The sequence below is a fragment of the Mytilus galloprovincialis genome, chromosome 1 (genome assembly GCF_965363235.1).
Source record: "Mytilus galloprovincialis chromosome 1, xbMytGall1.hap1.1, whole genome shotgun sequence".
Classification (NCBI taxonomy): Eukaryota; Metazoa; Mollusca; class Bivalvia; order Mytilida; family Mytilidae; genus Mytilus; species Mytilus galloprovincialis.
The window spans coordinates 119,560,920-119,581,380 of NC_134838.1; the positions used below are offsets into that span (position 1 = coordinate 119,560,920).

Sequence of the window (20,461 nt, forward strand, 5' to 3'; positions counted from 1 at the left end):
GGAAAGGGGGATGTGAAAAAAAATGGGGGGGGGGGGGGGGGTAAATTTTTCTCATTTCAGATTTCATAAATATAAAGAAAATTTCTTCAAACATTTTTTTGAGAGGATTAATATTCAACAACATAGTGAATTGCTCAAAGGCAAAAAAATGTTTTTTTAAGTTCATTAGACCACATTCATTCTGTGTCAGAAACCTATGCTGTGTCAACTATTTAATTTTAAATTTAAATAAGTTTGAAGAAGAAATCTTTAATTGATTTGTAAAATCTTGACATTTGTTTTGTGTAAAAAACCCATATAATGTCAAAAATTTGATCGCAATCCAAATTCAGAGCTGTATCAAGCTTGAATGTTTTGTCCATACTTGCCCCAATTGTTCAGGGTTGGACCTCTGCAGTTGTATAAAGCTGCGCCCTGCGGAGCACCTGGTTATTACACGGTGTTCCAATTAATGTTTTCATGTTTTTTCATAGTTAAAGCTGACATAGCAATCAGATCAGGCAAATCATTTGAAAATTTTGTATTTCAAAAGCTAACCATTTCATTAATAATTTCAAATTAGACCTGACCATTCCTTAGAAAACCTGTTAAAGTTAGTAAGAGTGATAAAGTAATTTAAAAAAACCCTATTACTAAGCTTTTAAAAAGCTGTTCTGAGATGTTTCCTTAAAATATATTTATTTTTTCGTGTTGTTTAAAAAAATCCAACTAAAATACCAGCTGTATGTGTTTAAACTTCACTTATCTTTTGTTCCGCAGCTTTTTAACTTTGGTTACTTAAGTTATATTTGTTAAATAGAGGTTTTGGTTTTTGATGTTAAGCTTTTACAACACATGAACAACTTTAAATTTGTGTCAATTTGATCAGTGGTTATACTAGTTGTCATTAGCTCTTGTATGTAAGGATACAATTTTGCATAATACTAGTTTCAGAATTTGACAAGTTTTTTAACAGCATCAATTTGTAATTATAATGGGGATAAATATGATATATTAATCACTGATGGTTACATCTATATTTGGTTAATTTTTTTCAAACCTCCAAACTTAAATCACTTGACTATGTAGACTGATAGTCGATGTAGACTTGATACTTAGCTTTTTTCTGTGAGAAAGTAAATAAAAAATCATCGTTTATTATTGTTTGTGGATTTTCAAATTAACGAATAGGAAGGATGTTTAGATAAGTAACAATTTTCACAGTAACACAGTGTTCCAATTATTGTTTTCATGTTTTTTCATAGTTAATGCAGATGAAGGTACAGCAATCAGATCAGGCAATTCATTTGAACATTTTGTATTTCAAAAGCTAACTATTTTTGTATTAATTACAAATTAGACCTGACCATTCCTAAGAAAACCTGTCCAAGTTAGTAAGATTGGTAAAGTAATTAGACCCTATTACCAAGCTTTTAAAAAGCTGTTCTGAGATGTTTCCTTAAATATTTATTTTTTCGTGTTGTTTGTATAAATCCAACTATTTTCTCACTTAAACAATATCCACCCTGTTAATGAATTAGCTGATAATTGAATGATTTGTAAGCAGGTGTCTTCCTGAATGCATTAACTATCTATCATATGTAAGATGATTAATGAATGATATGTTGTCTTTTATTGAAATTGTAAGTCAAATCTAAGAATAAGTTCTTTTCAAGAGTTTTGCCATCAGCAAAATACCAGCGTAATGATTTAATGATATAAAATTTATATTGATTTTAAAATTGTGAAATATTTCCATGAAATTAGTTTCTTAATGCATTATGAAATGATAGGTTAAGTTAAAAGTTTAAAACAAACATTGCTACTAACTTTTTTGTCCTCTTCAACATAAACATAAATTTTATTAGTGTGTAATTATGGATAGTCCTTTTTCAGAACCTACAGTACCATATCCAACTACCAAGAAACCCTCCACCACCACCACAACAACAACAACGAAGGAACCCACAACAAAATCTACAGAAGTCTCAACAACAGGTACCTAATCTTCATAGGGGTATCATGAATGGTTTATCTTATGATAATTAAGATATTTGTTGAAAAAAAAGAGAATTTCTTTCCTTAATTTGCGTAGTAGTCTGAAATAAAACCCAGACACATCACTGCTGAGAAATAAAAATTCATTCTAATTCTAATTATGGAATGTGTCTTCACATTAAAAAGTTAGTTAGAAAATAATGGTTTGACTTATAATAACATGTCGTCCCATACAGCTTTTTACTGTAAAGCTAGAAAAAGAAATAGTATAAACATGGCATTCTTATTAAAATCATATCAATAAAGCTACAAATTAACAACTGTATATATAAAAAAGAAGATGTGGTATGATTGCCAATAATACAACTCTCCACAAGAGACCAAATGACACAGAAATTAACAACTATAGGTCACATGTATAGTTTGTTTCGACCATTGATGACTATATTAAGAGGAGATATAATTACTAATTTAACCCTTATGATGTTAGTGAGTCTGTCCCATGTTAGAAAACACATCAGAAGTTGTAGCAGTTGTCTAAATTTTTCTATTGAGTTGGAAATAAGATGTTTGTATGTTAGGTCTTTGTTTGTCTAGACTAAGTGTGATAGTGTTAGCCCATCTGCCTAGCAGTGAAAGCTGAATATAATGTAAGAAGATAAAGTATGATTGTCAATGAAACAACTATGGATAAGGGACCGAAGGACAAGTACCTGTATGTTTATTTTTGTAAGGATGTGATATGGGGCTTCTTTTGTTCAGTGAATGCTCTTCATTGGAGTTTCGCAATAAAAGAAGATACAAAATAGGGACAATGAATGATTTTGAATTCAAGTGTTGCATAAATAACAAAGAAAATTATAATTCAGTTGAATAAATTGAGCATCATTTGTTGACTTGACTGCAGACATCAGCTGTTATTTCAATAATTAACTAAGAGATAATACATGTATGTGGTCCATCAGCCTATGGGTATGTCAAAGTTTTATCCTTTATAACCACAGTTAAATCTTCATGAATGCATCAAGGTCAGTTTTTATAGTCCTTTTATAAGTATTACCTGGTGATAAAGCAATTTTGTTTGACAATGTGACAGGATGAATTAATCACAATAAAATTTGACCAAAAGTCGGAATGAGAAAGAAGGCCTTACTTTTTTGCTGTCACAGTTGGTATCTGATAAGTTCGAGTGGAAGCAAGTGATTTCTTTTGTCCTTTCTGTCAAAGTACAGTTACCAGCTGTATTTGTTTAAACTTCACTTCTTTTGTCCTGGATTTTTAACTTGTGTTACTGAAGTTATATTTGTTAAACAGAGGTTTGGGTTTTTGATGTTTACAAGCTTTTACAGCACACGAACAAATTAAATTTATTTCAAGTTGATCAGTGGTTAATACTTTTCATTAGCTCAATGTTGATACAATTTTGCATTAATGCTACATTACTGTTTATAGTAATCCCCATTTCTGAAAATTTACCAAAATCACTAAGTTTGATATTTATTTTAACAGCATCCATTATAAATATGATATATTAAGCATTGATGGTTACATCTATATTTGGTTTATCTTATCAACCCATAAAACTTGAATCAATTGACTTTGTAGACTGATAGCTGATGTAGACTTAGTACTTATCTTTTTTCTGTGAGAAAGTACATAAAAAATCTAACAGGAAACATTTGATTTTCTATTGAAAAATTAGATGGGTCATTTTGTTATTGATAATTGATAACGTTGAGTCGTTTGTGTTTTCTCTTATTTTTGAGATATTGAGATCAGACGTGGCACGGTACTTGTCTATCCCAAATTCATGTATTTGGTTTTCTTGTTATATTTGTTATTCTCGTGGTGTTTTGTCTGATGCTTGGTCCGTTTCTGTGTGTGTTACGTTTCGGTGTTATGTCGTTGTTCTCCTCTTATATTTAATGCGTTTCCCTCGGTTTTAGTTTGTTACCCCGATTTTGTTTTTTGTCCCTGGATTTATGAGTTTTGAACAGCGGTATACTACTGTTGCCTTTATTTATTTAAATATATCTCTTATTACCATCAGTAATCTAAAAATGAAACAAAAGGAGGAAATAAATTTCATTATTAATTGTAAATATGATTAAAAAAAACTAAATTTGACTTCAATTTTGCAAAATACTACAATCAAAATCATTTGTTAAAAATTTTAAAGACAATTTTTTTTTCATATAAAAAACAATTATTATGCCATGAATATCAAACAAATTTGAGTATTTATTGGTCAGACAAAAGCCATAAATTGATACTTATTATATTTTGGTAGAAAATCTAATTTATGCTTTCTTTCTACTTCTATATCCAGGTGAATAATCATGATACCAGTATTTCAAACTCATTATTTTTTTTAATTGACACATACATATCAATATGTTAAGGTAGAAATCACATCATTATGAAGTTAAAATTGAATTCCGTAATGTTATTCCTTTAACAAACAGGTATTAGTTGACTGATTTTAGATATACTAGTTTTCAAAGTGTAGTTAATGATGTTTGTATATTATCAGGTTGCGATTGTGATGTACGGGGAACTAAAACATGTATGCCCACCAAAGAATGTATTTGCAGAGAAAACTTCAGTGGAACCAAATGTGACCAGTGTACTGCTGGGTACTATAACTTCCCATCCTGCATAGGTACGTATTCTGCTAGGGTTTTCCTTGCATAAACAGGTAGAGGTTTTACTTGATACTGTTCTTTCTGTGCTGTTATAGGTCTGTGTTCTGCTGGGTACTATAACAAACCTCTGCAGATAAATGTTTAAAAGATGGAATCAAATCAAATATTTTTTTTGGCTAATTTGCAATTAAATTTTTGATTTCGGGTGTTTGAATTTACAAAAAAGGTGAAGAGAAATGTTTAGGTATTTTATGTCCTTATTTTTCTAGGTCAATATGCATGCCATGTTCAATGTATATATGATTTTAATTTTAATTTATTAAATTCTTTATTCTAGAATGTGATTGTGATAACCGTGCTACATTACCAGGGATATGTTCTTCAGAGACTGGGAAATGTCTGTGTGGACAAAACTTGACACTATCATGTGACGCTTGCCTGCCAGGATTTGTTAATTATCCTTATTGTCAAGGTAAGGTAAATGTGAATCAAAGTTGCTACTAATAATCTTGTCATGTTTGAGAACATGGATTTATTTCCCCTTCTATCAGTAGGAGAAAATGTGAATCAAAGTTGCCACACCTTGCCATGTTTGAGAACATGAATTTATTTCCCCTTCTGTCAGTAGGAGAAAAATGTGAATCAAAGTTGCCACACCTTGCCATGTTTGAGGCCATGGATTTATTTCGTCTACTGTCAGTATGAGAAAAATGTGAATAAAAGTTGCCACTACCTTGCCATGTTTGAGGACATTGGTTTATTACCCCTACTGTCACTATGAGTTTTGAACCAAATATGAAACCAGTATGTGATTCTTGTCTGGCCAGTTTACAGTTCTCATAAAGGACAGAACCAAACTTAATGCACAAATTCTATGCATTATTATAATTTCTGTGATTTGTTTCAATCAGTCAACCGCTGTGTATACCTTATTATAGTGACCCAGTAACATAAATAATGACAGTTGTTGTCTCTATTAACATAAAATTTGGACACAATTGTTTAACATCAAGTATTTAACAAAGAAGTTGTGTCATAAATATACTTATATTTGTAATCCCTATGACAATGTCATTGATAGCATCTAGGAAGTTAGTAAGTGGCTTAATGTATCAATCTATTTGATCTTTTAAAACAACTACCGGTTTATACTCTGTTTAACTTTGTTCTTAAGATCAGTTATATCTTTTATGTGGTTTGATTGATATTGAAAATGACAGTATATGTATTGATTATGCTGTTTGTAGTTGATATAGTGACGACAAAAGCTCCAAGTACACCTACACCGAAACCAACAGAGTCCAGTCCAATGCCAATCAAAAAGACCACACCAGGAAGGACCAAGTCAACAACAACAACTGAGAAGAGTAGTAGATACACATGTAAAAGTACAGAGTCTGAAGGGGTGTGGTGGCCTGTCTCTGTGACAGGGATCGTTGTAAGAGACTGCCCAGGGGATTTGAAAGGTAATTGTTTTAAACATCCTGGAATTTATTTTTAGTTTAATCCAGCCAACAGTCAGCCAAATAGTAATTCCTGTTATTGATTCAAATTTAAAAGTATTCAATTTAGTTTTGATGACAACAAAAATTAATGTAAAAAAAGATTTATTTTGGACTATTGGGTCTATTTTAATGGAGATTTAATATCTTTGTAGGTAAAATGACCTGGGAGTGTGGTATACGAGGATGGAAGAGAAAACCAAACTTATCAAACTGTGTGTCACCATGGCTAGATAACTTTGAAGATTTGGTAGGTTCTATTAAACATTTATATTTGTTAAAGCAGAAGTCACTTCAAGTACTTTGATTTTTTGGCCATAAATGCCATTAGAGCATCTACGCATTTTCAAATTTGATTTAATATGAATTACTGCTTTAATTACAAAATATCCAATAGATAAAAAGGTTAATTAATGGCCTCAGTTTTGAAAGTTCTGTTAGTGTCAATAAGATTCATTGTTCAAACATTTTGTTGCCATACAAGGTATTGACATCAGTATCTTTTGTTTACCCCCTCATAGCAAAGGTAAATGTTATATCATCCCAAGTAGTCAATTTGTATTCTGATAGAACACAATTCCAGAACAGATTTATAATTGTGATAATTTCTGTTATACCAGATTCATAGGAGAAAGTGTAAAAAATGTCTCCATGGTTTCAAATGTAAAAAACACAAAGTTTGTAAACCAACAGTAAGTTTGAGCATGACATATTTTAAAAATATCTTTCTTTTACCTAAAATCCAAATGCTATGTTATGTTTATTTATAATTTGTGTTCATCACACTGGATTGTTATATTTTGTTTGAGACTTCATTCCATCTTATAAAATTTATATAGAGCCTTTTTATATTCATTTAAATATGTTTTATTTTTCATACCTTTCTACTGTTAACCATATTAGCCAGTAATTAAATACAATTAGGCCTGGAAAAATTCTTCTATCTGCATAATCCCTATATTGGAATTCATTGGAAGCTTTTAAATAGGTCATGGATGGTTGATCATTTTCTAATCTGCTTTTCAAAGACTTTTTACTCTTTTCCTGTTGAAAGACCAACTACCAGACTTTTTACTCTTCTCCTGTTGAAAGACCAACTACCAGACTTTTTACTCTGTTGAAAGACCAACTACCAGACTTTTTTCAATCCTTTTTTTCTGTGAACTTGCTATAAATAAATTATGTTCCTTTATCTTAATTGTGTTTAAACCTTAAGATCATTGTTTTCTTTTCAAATGACTAAAACTCATACAGATTATAAGTAATGCTGAATTCATCATGTGAAAGAAAGGTTGTCAAGCTTCATAGTGCAATATACAATTGTATATAACAGGATACACCATTTTCAAATTGGCCTCTTATTTAAAAATTCAATGCAGTGGATATATAAACTGAACATTTCAATTCAACAGTATGATGTAAAACAAAAATGGGTTGTCCAATGGAGCAACATAACACCCTGTTTATTTACATAAATGATGAAAAAATATAATGCAATTGAAAATAAATTTCATCATTTTCTTATCAGAAAAAAATGTATGAAATGAAAGTCATCTTTAGATATTCAGGTAATTGTTTGTTTATTTGATTACAGATAGAGACTGGCTCAGATAATGTAGAAGAGGTGGCTACAACACTCAATGAGAGGACTGCTAATAATAAGTTTGGTCCGGGTGATTTGAAGAAAACAACACTTGATCTTTTCCCCAAACTTAATGAACAGTTAATCACCCAGACTCGTGGTATGACAAAACGACAAAAAAGAAACAAAGTTAAAAAGTTTGCCAAGGTATGTATAGATTTGAACATCAATATCTTAAAAAATTATTTCGCATTTGATGTAAATTTGATTATTCTTGTAACATTGCTGTTTTCACCAAATAATAATACCAACACCTGAAAATCAAGTCTCTGAAAATGACCTTTGGTAAGTTTCAGGTAAATTCTACATGAACCTCAACACAATTCTTTACCAGTATAACTTTTCACTTAAGTTACCTAGTCTTTGTAATCTGCAACTTCATTATTATTCAATCATTTAATTAGGGGCTATAATGGGAAAATTTTATGCTGTGCCTAAAATAGTGTAGGGGCAATTTATGTTCCGGGCTGTGCATCTGTCCAATATCAGGTTATATAAGACAGTATGTAGTCACATTAGCTTGAAACTTAGAACACCAATATATGAATTAAGAGTATCATATTTTGTGATTTTAGTCAATACTGAAGACTGGCAGTAACCTCTTGACTGATTCTAACTCCTGGAAAGGGTTGCCTAAAAGGGAGAGAACTCGTGTAGCTACATCACTGGTTGTCAATATGGAAGAAACAGGGTACCAGATAGCTGACAGTTTAGAAGTAGGTGACCCTCCTGTCATCACTAGGGATCTCAATATATGTAAGTGTTATTAAATGATAGATAGATAAGTTGAAGATAGCTGTTATATTATAACTAAGTATACCGAATTAATATTGGGAGATTTTATGGACAGTTTAGGTATATGGTACCCTTGTATCATCTCTGTGAAGCATAAAACATGTATGAGGGGGGTTTGGAGGGGTCCTGATCCCGAGATCTGAGGCTTAAAAACATGAAATCCTGAGTTTCGAATTTAAAGTTATTTAAACCCTGACATCCCGAAATGCGAAAAAAGAATTCCCGGATCCTGAAATCCTGAGTCCCGATAAAAGTCCTCCCCCCTCATGTAATTGCAAGCTTCATAAGCCTTTTGGGTGAATGTGAAAATTTAAAAAAAATAAGATTATGGTGCTGTACAAGTTGTACTGTGAATAGATGTACAAAGTTGAATACATTTTTAAATTCATTTTTGGTTTATTATACATTCATCAACATTTGCTTCAATTCTTGCGTAGATCCATATTACAAAAAATTTTCCATTTCTTGATTTCTTACTGTTTTTAAAAGAACAATTTAAGGCAATTAAAGCATACCTGTGCAATTATTTATTTATTTCAATCTTTTTGACATACTTTTGGAAAAACCACAAACATGATGAAATTTTGTGAAAAATGTACCGGTATTGGAATATTTTTTTAAAATTTGCAACATAAATTATAAAACAAGAGCTGTATATCTCATTTTGCGGGAATTTAATAAGAAATGGACATTTTGGTTCTTTATTTTAAATTAATTATACACACTAATAACATCTGCAATTTAAATTTACTCAAATAGAATTTTATAAGTATAATACAATAATACCGTCAAGAAATGAGTGATTAGCTTAGTGAAAAAATCAAAACATGTTTCAACACTTGGAAAGTAAATCTTCGATTGTTATAGGCGGAGATATGCTTACACCTGTCTATTATAAACCTGCAGTATGTTTACATTTGGGCGTTTGTAAATGATGAGTTGAATCCATGTAATTTATTTAATCTTTTCTGTTTCAGTTATGGAAGTGAATGCCATTAGTACTGAAGATCAAACAACCAAAAGACTGAGTTTCCCTTCTTCTGTTGACGATCGAGAGGATGCTGACGATTTCGTTACTATTCCTGTAGAAAGTCTTGTCAACTCTTCTAATAATGGTAAGTATTTAATCCCCACTTTAAAAAAAATTGGGGTATACTGTATTACCTCTGTCTGTCCATCTATTCGTCCCAGTAATGATTTTCACAGCATCTTTCTCAGAAACTACATCATCAGGATTTCTGAAATTTTGTTTCAGGGTTTATATAAGTTAGCTATACCATTATCGTCCATGTGATACATTTTCAGATGCATCCCTTAACAACCTGTAGCATGGTTGAAAATCAGGATATTTAGGTTTTATAATGAATGGTTCAATGAATATTATATTGAAAGTTTAAGACAGCAGAAAAAAAGAAGTATTTTACGAAATGTGCACTTGAATATGTATGTGTGTCAAGTCTAAGTTCAGTTGTATTGATATCTTTGGGAATTCTCTTACTTATAAGTTGTGTGTTGACAAAAAAAAAAAAAAAAATGAAACAAAATAATCCATATTTTGCAGGTGAGGTTAGGATAGTTTTTCTCGTCTACAAAAGTCTAAGTGAGTTCATGAGTCCACCTAAAGAGGAAGATACTGGGGCTGAAAATAACAAGGATGATGGAGATGAAACTGCCAACAACGATACTCAACCTTTCATTGGAACTAATATTTTCTCAACTTCAGTTAACGGCAGGAAAACTAAATTCGCGCTGTCAAAGCCTTTGACATTTACCTTGAAACATAAACAGGTATCAACAGTTTTATGTGTTTATTATCTTTTAAAAATGATGGAACGAGTTCAATATGAAAAACTAAGGAATAAACTGTGATATAAGGCTGATTTCATGTAGTATGACCTGGTGCCATATGGCTCTTGCCTTATTGATTGTTCTAAGATGAAATAAAGATGGACAATAACATTAGCCAAAACAGAATTGTAGATGTACAAATACATATTGATATTTAGATAGACCGATATGATTCAAATATGTCACCATCGCAAGAACAAATACCTAACTCTTTTATCTGTTGAGTGACATTAATGAAACCATATCATATTTTAAATTCAGGTCAACTCTTAGGTTGAACTAGAGTCAAAAAGAAGTTTAAGTTTTTGAGTTTAATGCTTCAAAGAGAAATCCGATTTCCTTAATTAGTGGAGATACTTTTTTTTCACCCTCGAGATTGAATATTAAAGAGAATATTTTATAACTGAATTTAAACCACTTGATTTGTTTGATGATTTTTTTTTCATTTTAGATGTAGTACATTACATGCTATCTTTTATTTTCCAGGCCCCTCAACCAGGATTTCATGCTGTATGTTCTTACTGGCAATTCAATGAAAGGTTATTACTGATAAGGCTTATAAATTAAGAGAATTAAAAATCACATTATATTTTAGATAATGTACGAAATTTACTATTTTGATAAGAAAATGAAATAAAGTATCAGGACAAAAATTGATACACATAGACTATATTGTGATTTAAAAAAATTCAGAGTCTCCTATGATCATGATGAAAGTCAAATGATTTAATGATTTTTTGTCTATCACATTTATCCAAAATTTTAATAACTAGAAGTTTGAGTTATTGTTTTTGAAAAATAATGAATATTATTGTAACATTGATGACCGTTGGGATACCTTAAAATTTATCATAACATGCATACTGAAATTATAATCAAATACACATTTAAATAAGACTTTTCCTTGAAAGAATTATTCAAACAATAAAATAGCTGAAAACCTGAATTTTAAGATTTTATATTTTTTAATTTCAGTTTATCAGGACAGTGGTCAGATAATGGTTGTAGTTTAGTGAAAACTAACAATTCCCACACAACATGTCAGTGTGATCACATGACAAACTTTGCCATCTTGATGGATACTGTTGGCACTAAGGTATATGATTTCACATGCAAAACAAAACTTGAGTAAATATCTCAAGATAAAAGATACTCTTGTTCATATATTTCAATTTTAGTATGACTGATTTCAATTTCCCAAGCGTTATTGTGTTTGTAAAACTATCATTTTTCAAATGGCTTAACAAATTCAGTATTTTCTTTCAGTGTAAAAAAAATATAGATTTTATATTTATAAACATTTTTAACATCATAGTAACAGTTCTGAAACAGGAAAGAAAAGATCTTGACTGTTCAAATATTTACAGTGGATCACTGGCATGGTTAGGGCAGCTGATTGACATCAACATGTGAAGAACTAGAGTTTCTAGTTCTGGTCATTTGCAGAAGATAATGCAAAAGTATCAAAATTGTGAAAACTAGGTCAAACTTTGTAATAGTGGGCGATTACTTTGGACCAAAGTCACTAAGACCAGGTCAAACAGATATGTAGTTGAAAAGTGTTGGCCTGGGATTATGAGATTTTGTGCAGAGTTGAAGATTGTCCATTGTATAACATTTAATATTATTCACTTCCAGTTGTCCCTGGAGCACCAGATCACACTGACAGCTATAACCTACTTAGGATGTATTGTGTCCATCACATGTCTGTTGTGTTGTATCTTTACATTCTGTTTTTTCAAGTAAGTAGCGGAAGTTCTGTCTTCTTGAAAAGAAAATTTATCAAATATTTATTTATAGATTTTTTAGACCTTCCTCTTAAAATTATGTAGAATGTTCTTTACATCAGGTATAACGTGTATACCAATGTCCATGCAGTGAAACCATATTCAGATTGGTAAACATTATTGTAAATTAGTATTTAAGCAATTATTTTTCTACCCTATTTCATCTTAGATTAAGTTATAAATACTTTTAATTGAAAAGTGATTGATAGTTTTAGTTTACACCATTGTAGAATATACTACAAAAGAAAGTAATGAATCATAACTTTGATGTATAAAACTCGTAGTTTTAAACTGAAATCAGCTGGTATGTAATGTTTTAGCCATATTGTATTCAGTAACTTTTCAAATTGTTTTTTTTTTCTCCAGAAATCTTCAGTGTGATAGAAACACAATACACAAGAATTTATGTTTGTCCCTAATGATGGCTGAGATTGTGTTTTTAGTGGGTATCAACCTAACTCAGTATAAGGTTAGTAACAACTTAAAATATATGTGTTCTTTTGATAGATAAGCAAATAATATACTACTCACAAAACATTGGTACAGTCTATAGATAGCATTTCACACTGTTCATTATACTTCGGGAGAAAAACTCATTAAGTTCACCTCTATAATTAAACAAAGCTCTAAGTTCAGAATAGTTCTTTATAAGTTTTGATAATCTATTGTTATGTTGTTTTAGATTGTAATCTATTGTTATGTTGTTTTAGATTGTATGTGGTATTGTGGCTGGGTTACTACACTTCTGGTTTCTAGCTGCGTTTAGTTGGATGTGTCTAGAGGGTGTCCAGTTATATGTCATGCTGATAGAAGTGTTTGAAGCAGAGAGGTCCAGAAGACTTTGGTACTATTTGTTTGGATATGGTGAGTGAATAATGTAAATTCAGAAATTATTGCATTCATTTTTGTTGAGCCTGCGACTTTTGTCGCAGAAAGCTCGACATAGGGATAGTGATCTGGCGGCTACGGTGGCAGCGGTGTCAGCTCACTTCTTAAAAGTTTTATATTTTAGAAGGTGGAAGACCTGGATGCTTCATACTTTGTATATGGATGCCTTATGTTACAAAGTTTCCGTCAGTCACATGTCCAATGTCTTTGACCTCATTTTCATGGTTCAGTGACTACTTGGAAAAAAAGTTAGATTTTTTGTAGTGTTAAATTTTCTCTTATTACAAGTAATAGGATAACTATATTTGGTATGTGCATACCTTACAAGGTCCTTATGCCCATCAGACAGTTTTCACTTGACCTTGACCTCATTTCATGGTCCTCATGCCTGTCAGACAATTTTCACTTGACCTCGACTTCATTTCATGGATCAGTGAACAAGGTTAAGCTTTGGTGGTCAAGTCCATATCTCAGATGCTTTAAGCAATAGGTCTAGTATATTAGGTGTATGGAAGCACTATTAGGTGTACATGTCCAACTGACAGGTATCATCTGACCTTGACCTCTTTTTCATGGTTCAGTGGTTATAGTTTAGTTTTTGTGTTTTGGTCTGTTTTTCTTATACTGTATGCAATAGATCTACTATATTTGGTGTAAGGAAATATTTTATGATCTATATGTCAGTCGCTCAGGTTTTATTTGACCTTGACCTCATTTTTACGGTTCATTGCTCAGTGTTAAGTTTTTGTGTTTTGGTCTGTTTTTCTTAAACTACAAGCAATAGGTCAACTATATTTGTTGTATGGAAGAATTGCTAGCTGTACATGCCTGTCTGGCTTGGTTCATCTGACCTTGACCTCATTTTCATGGTTTAGAGGTCAATGTTTAGTTCTCTTGGTTTATGTTAGGTTTATGTGACAGTTGTAATAAAGCTTTATATTTAGGACTATCAATATCCATGATTAGTAGAGAAGGTGAGACATTTCAGTGTGTGCACTCTTGTTATTCTGATTTTGACATTCAAGAGTAAAGTACTATTTTAAGTTTTGCAATATTGAGAAAATTCCTATTTGATTCTTATTAAAGATTTCAAAATGTGAGTTTGAATTATTGCGATTATAACCCTGTCACATTTTTGCAATAATAAAAACTGTTTTTGCAAATTTAAATTGAATATTATGAGAATACGTTCACTGCTAGTACAGAAAGTATTAATGGAATATGTTTTCTTCGGGAAATCAATATCTTTTATTCTGGTGATCTGACAGATATGAAATTCCTAAACAATATAGATTGATATAATATTTTTATTTTGCAGGGGTACCCACTATAATAGTTGGTGTTTCAGCAGCGGTCAACCATGAAGGTTATGGAACTGAATTACAGTGAGTTATTCTATGTTATACAGGTGTACTGAGTTCACCAAGCGAGACATATGGAGGAGGGGTTATCTCCAATTACAACAGGGGGTCTGGGATCTGCTCATGGCCCTCTGAACCTCCAATTTAAACAAAATATTTATTCAAGCAGTGTTTAATGATTGTTAATGTGGTGTTTCTACAAACTCCAAAATCCCAAACCTGCCTTGTAGTACCTGAATTCCCTATGTCAGGTATAATTGACAAAGAAAATGAGAATGTGATGTAGAACAATGATTTATAAATTCTTTGTTGCAAATTATTTATTTTAAGTCTAGATTTTTAACCGGATTTTTGTGACAAAAATGTCGGTTATTGATTTGGGGATGTACGGCGGGCGGGCGGGAATCAAATGTTGTCCGTGCATTAACTCATGAACCGTTCAACCAAAGCTTTTAAAATTTTAATATGTTGTTACTGACAACTAAATGAAGGTCAAGTTCAATAATGGCGATTTTGACTTTTACCGTTCAGGAGTTATGGTTCTTGAAAGATTGAAAAATGGAGTTTACAGTCGTGTCCATGCATTTACGCATGAACTGTTCTACCTAAGCTTCCCAAATTTTAATATGTTGTTACTGATGACAAAATGGAGGTCAAATTCAATAATGGCGATTTTGACTTTTACTGTTCAGGAGTTATGGTTCTTGAAAGATTGAAAAATGGAGTTTCCAGTTGTGTGATGACAAAATGGAGGTCAAGTTCAATAATGACGATTTTGACTTTTACCGTTCAGGAGTTATGGTTCTTGAAAGATTGAAAAATGGTGTTTCCAGTCGTGTCCGTGCATTTTCTCATGAACCATTCAACCAAAGCTTTTGAAATTTTTATATGTTGTTACTGATGGCAAATTAAAAGTCAAGTTCAATTATGACGATTTTGACTTTTACTGTTCAGGAGTTATGGTTCTTGAAAGATTGTGAAATGGCGTTTCCATTCATGTTGTTGCATTTACTCATGAACCATTCAATCTAAGCTTTTCAAATTTTAAGATGTTGATACTGATGACAAAATGGAGGTCAAATTTGATATTGACGATTTTCACTTTCACCATTCATCAGTAATGGTTCTTGTGATATTGCCAGGACACAAATAAATATTAATAAATCCGGTTTGCTGTCGTTGTGACAGCCTCTTGTTAAGTTTAGATTAAACAAAGTGTACCAAATTTTTACATAGCTGTGATATTGGTAAACCTGTGAAATTGGGTTTATAATAATTGCATGCAATGAAAGATTAACTAGAAGAACTTTTGAGAAATTTTAGATTTTCATAGCATAATCCTTCTATTTCAGTTGTTGGTTGAAGACAGAGAATTATTTCATTTGGAGTTTTGTAGGACCAGTGTGTGCTGTTATATTGGTGAGTTAAATAACTTTAAGAATTTAACTGACAGTTTAAAAAAGAAGATGTGGTATGATTGCCAATGAGACAACTATCCACAAAAGACCAAAATGACACAGACATTAACAACTATAGGTCACCGTACAGCTTTCAACAATGAGCAAAGCCCATACCGCATAGTCAGCTATAATAGGCCCCGATAAGACAATGTAAAACAATTCAAACGAGAAAACTAACGACCTTATTTGTGTAAAAAAATGAACGAAAAACAAATATGTAACACATAAACAAACAACAACCACTGAATTACAGGCTCCTGACTTGGGACAGGCACATACATAAATGATGTGGCGGGGTTAAACATGTTAGCGGGATCCCAACCCTCCCCTAGCCTGGGACAGTGGTATAACAGTACAACATAAGAACGAACTATAAAAATCAGTTGAAAAAGGCTTAACTCATCAGATGGACAAAAATACAAGTGGACGTGGCCAGGTACTTATAAATCCTGACACAAAAAGACACAATAAACAGATCTGAGAGTACTCGCAGTTATCTGACAGCTAGTTCAAAGCCACTAACAACTAATAAAAAAATCATGCATTCATGTTAGATTTGAATAGATTATACATCTGAAGAGAGAATATATATCCCTTGATTGATTGCTTTATATCATTGATTTAAATTGAAAAAGTTCTAACAATTATGCGATTTAACATTTGTGTATTTATATTTCTCTTTAAATAATGATTATTAATTATCACAGATATGTTAATATGTGAAACAACAATACAGTGAATGATAATATATAATAACCTTTGTAATTTGATTTTTTTCTCTTTTTCAGATAAATATAATCATGCTGGGTATTGCCATCTACATGATGTGTCGCCATTCTAACACCCTAGCTTCATCATTAAGAACCAAAGAAAAAACAAGACTACAGAAAATAAAGTATGTAACCTGTTCAATGATAGAAATAATTTAAAACAATGTAAATTTTCTTCAGCTAGTTAAGTATATATCTCATATAACTCAAATAACAGTTTGATAATATATTATTTAATGATTGTTTTTAACTTCAAGACATTCAAAACTATTGTTTATTCCTTTATCATCAATATCAGCATCAATTATTATGTTTCATCTAGTATTTTTGTGTTCCATATCAATACAGTGGTACACATAATATCAGTCAGAAAAATTATGCAGAAAAGTTCTTAGACTAGGAAACCGATAAAATTAGTAATTGTTTGGTGGTGTGTGGTGTGTATTTAAGCAGTTTTAGGATAGATGATAATGTATCTTTGTTCTAAACTTATGTATATGTTGCAAAATAACATGCAGCTTTCTTACACATATCTTTTATGATTAAGACTTTTCAATAAATTAATACGAGAAAACTAAAAATTATTAGGAGCTAGAGTAAACCTTTGGTAAAAATAAAAGAGAGTTAACAAAGATAAAAACCAAAGAAAGTTGTAAATGTGGCTGCCTTTATAAAATAGAATAATGTTTTTACACAGTGGTGAACCTAACTCAGGAAGTAGTTCTGGAAGTACCAATATCAATGATAAATCTCATCTGAGTCCTGAACTTCCGTAAGATATTGTTGTCCGTGCTCTATTAGCTTGCTGTGCTTGGCTGCTGTAAAATCATCATTATATTCTTGGATTAATAGTTTTTCTGCTTTTTGAACTCAAAGTAAACAAACAAAAAATAATTAATCATGAGAACTAGTTTCCAAGAATATAATACATGTGTTTTTACAGTTTATAAATAAGCTGTGCTATTGCTATTTGTGTTGTTAGTAGCCTGGGTTGTTGCTTTTTGTTTTGTGGGGTTTTTTTTATCATTTTTTAAATCTTCAATTTGTTTAATAATCTTTTTTTTTTTTAATTTTATGTTGGGTTAATAAAGTTATTGATACTTTTTTGCAGCTTAATAAATTCGTTATGATTTTTTTTTAGACTTTAAATATGATCAGTTTTTCTTTAATATATTTATGTTCTGATATAATCGTGACAATTTAAACCTTAAAATATAATCAAATGAAATTGGAGGACTTCAAAAAATTCAATTTCCATTTATTTTGGTATAGAATTTTGCATGAACTGCATTTTGGCCTATATATAACTAAATCAATATTTTCAAAGAAGTAAATGTTTTTTTTTCTTACCAGATGTATTTACAGTATAATTAATCTTCCTACTCAGTATTTAATTTAATGCTTACATATTATCCTCTAGTATATGTTGCTTGCTTTTGTATTATGCATGTGAAGCTTTCTGATTCATTTAAAATAGATCTGTTTACTGACAGAAAATTCATGTTGTTGTTTCTCCATAGTTAAGTAGTATGGATAGTATATATCATATTTGAATTGCATTATGATCATTGTTTTGCTTTCATTTGATTTTAGTAGAATTATCAGAAAGGAATTAAAATTAATGTAGTGTTAATGTGATAGGAATGTGCATTTTAACAGGTGAAATCACAGTACATATAGTTGCAATTAAACTCACAATAATCTATTAATTACTTATTACAGAATACATTATCTACTTCTAGTCTTCTTTCAGATTTCACATAGCAAATTTATCTAATCTGAACACATAAATTTTTTATACCAGTTTTACTTTTATACCTTGACATTTGTTTTTATTTATTTTTCGCCATCATTTCAGATCTTGGTTAAAAGGAGCAATAGTGCTAGTGGTCCTGTTGGGCTTGACTTGGTCCTTTGGAGTTTTATATATCAGCAAGGAGTCTGTGGTGATGGCCTATCTCTTCACCATACTCAACACCTTACAGGGAGTCTTTATTTTTGTGTTCCATTGTGTCATGAATGAAAAGGTATGGCATAGTTCTAAAAAAGAATTTATACATTTTTCTATATGGTATTGTAGAATGTTTATATACAGAAAGTTTTATAAATTCAAATATGAAAAAAAATATAACAGTTCACACTAGAACCTTAATCAATTCAGGGGAAAATGTGAAAATTTGAACATATTCTATTATGGATTGACAGTTTGTAGTATAAAATAGGTACACATTACAATAGTTTTCAGTTAAAACAAAGAAGTAAGGAGTTGTTAAAGTTATAAATAGAATTACAGCTTATAAATTTGTTTTGAAACGTGAATAAAGAAAAGAACAATCTCCTTTCATATTTCTTCTTATAGAATACTGTATAAGAAAATAATTGCTTTCAGAAATATGAAAAAAAAGAAGAGTATAAAATTGTACAAGTAAAGAATTATTAAATAATCAAATTTTGATTATGTCGCCATGAATTGTTATAGAAGTTTTTGGTTATAGGTACCGGTAACAATAACAGATTGGCCATCAAACTCTCACAATTTATAAAACATGAAAAAAGCAGCAAATGGCAAGTAAATGTTCAATAAAATATCTTACTTGTATCATTCAGGTAAAGAAAGAATACAAGAAGTTTGCCTACAGAGCAACATGGCTGCCAGGTTGTATAAGGAGTCTATTTGTGGGTTATTCAGGAAGTCTTGGTTCTACATCACCAAACTCGACATCATCTGGTGGAGTAAGTCAATTATTTATATATGAAATAAGAAGATATGGTATGATTACCAATGAGACAACTCTCCACAAGAGACCAAAATGACACAGAAATTAACAACTATAGGTCACTGTACAGCCTTCAACAATGATCAAAACCCATACTGCATAGTCAGCTGTAAAAGGCCCCGAAATGACAATGTAAAACAATTCAAAGGAGAAAACTAACGGCCTTATTTATGTATGTTTGTTTAGTTAGTGTTGAAACTGGTTCACAAGGTCGATTAACAATTTCTATTGAAAAAAATATATATGAAACAAAATGAAATATCAATTGGTCAAGAATAGGCAGAAGAAACCAAGGAAATATTGAAAACACACAAGAGAAACTGACAACCCCATGGCAAAAAACAAAAGTCCACTAAACATTCAATAGAAAACTAAAGATTGACCAACACAAGATGTTGTTAAACATACAAAAATAAGGATATCTTATGCATATATTTATAAGGGCTATTTAATGGGACTACTGATTAATAACTTGATCTATTTCATTCTTACAACAAGGAAGGGCAAATCATGCACTCCTAGCGCAGCAGCAGTTTATTGTTTGGTCAAATGTAAATTTGAAACTTCTGTTTCAGCATTTACTGAAGTTCTGGAGTGGGAAACGGAGGAGGAAGTCTTCAGGCTCTACATTAGAAAAATCGTCAAAAGGTAAATATGATAGCCTGTTTCATTCTTATTAAAAAAAATACTTTAATATGTTCAATTGTTTGTTTGTTGTATGTCAGTTAGGCTATCTTCACTACCCCAGGAAATTGTATTAAACCTTAAGTTTAGGTACATTACACTATCTAAAGAATTCGAAATTTACAGACAAAAAGTATCATTTAAATCATTTCAAAAACAGTGGATCATATGTAACAAGTCTTAAGAATTCAAAGCATTTTTTATTATTAATTTATTTAAACAATTGTTTGAATACCAACTAGATGAGTAACTGCAATATTTTTTATGTTATATTAGTGTAATTCAGGAACAGTATATATGAAGGTGTAGTATTTAGAACAAAACA

At 31.0% G+C, this 20,461-nt stretch overlaps 1 protein-coding gene across 7 annotated transcripts in view; it reads left to right on the forward strand.

Annotated features, from left to right (window-relative positions):
• Window positions 1-20,461, forward strand: part of LOC143054828 (adhesion G protein-coupled receptor L2-like) — a 60,558-nt gene that overhangs the window by 35,642 nt on the left and 4,455 nt on the right. For 3 of the 7 annotated variants that reach the window (XM_076227881.1, XM_076227882.1, XM_076227891.1), the window contains 22 exons: window positions 1,876-1,977; window positions 4,511-4,639; window positions 4,960-5,094; window positions 5,870-6,088; window positions 6,280-6,374; window positions 6,745-6,816; window positions 7,719-7,913; window positions 8,342-8,522; window positions 9,539-9,676; window positions 10,123-10,349; window positions 10,896-10,948; window positions 11,385-11,505; window positions 12,048-12,151; window positions 12,563-12,665; window positions 12,907-13,060; window positions 14,403-14,469; window positions 15,798-15,864; window positions 16,694-16,800; window positions 17,373-17,447; window positions 18,534-18,702; window positions 19,283-19,408; window positions 20,028-20,100. In XM_076227881.1, the coding sequence (XP_076083996.1) occupies window positions 1,876-1,977; window positions 4,511-4,639; window positions 4,960-5,094; window positions 5,870-6,088; window positions 6,280-6,374; window positions 6,745-6,816; window positions 7,719-7,913; window positions 8,342-8,522; window positions 9,539-9,676; window positions 10,123-10,349; window positions 10,896-10,948; window positions 11,385-11,505; window positions 12,048-12,151; window positions 12,563-12,665; window positions 12,907-13,060; window positions 14,403-14,469; window positions 15,798-15,864; window positions 16,694-16,800; window positions 17,373-17,447; window positions 18,534-18,702; window positions 19,283-19,408; window positions 20,028-20,100 (2,712 nt within the window). Of the gene's footprint in view, window positions 1-1,875; window positions 1,978-4,510; window positions 4,640-4,959; window positions 5,095-5,869; window positions 6,089-6,279; window positions 6,375-6,744; window positions 6,817-7,718; window positions 7,914-8,341; window positions 8,523-9,538; window positions 9,677-10,122; window positions 10,350-10,895; window positions 10,949-11,384; window positions 11,506-12,047; window positions 12,152-12,562; window positions 12,666-12,906; window positions 13,061-14,402; window positions 14,470-15,797; window positions 15,865-16,693; window positions 16,801-17,372; window positions 17,448-18,533; window positions 18,703-19,282; window positions 19,409-20,027; window positions 20,101-20,412; window positions 20,441-20,461 lie in introns of those variants that run through there. The other 4 variants (XM_076227912.1, XM_076227922.1, XM_076227904.1 and 1 more) reach the window with 4 other exon arrangements.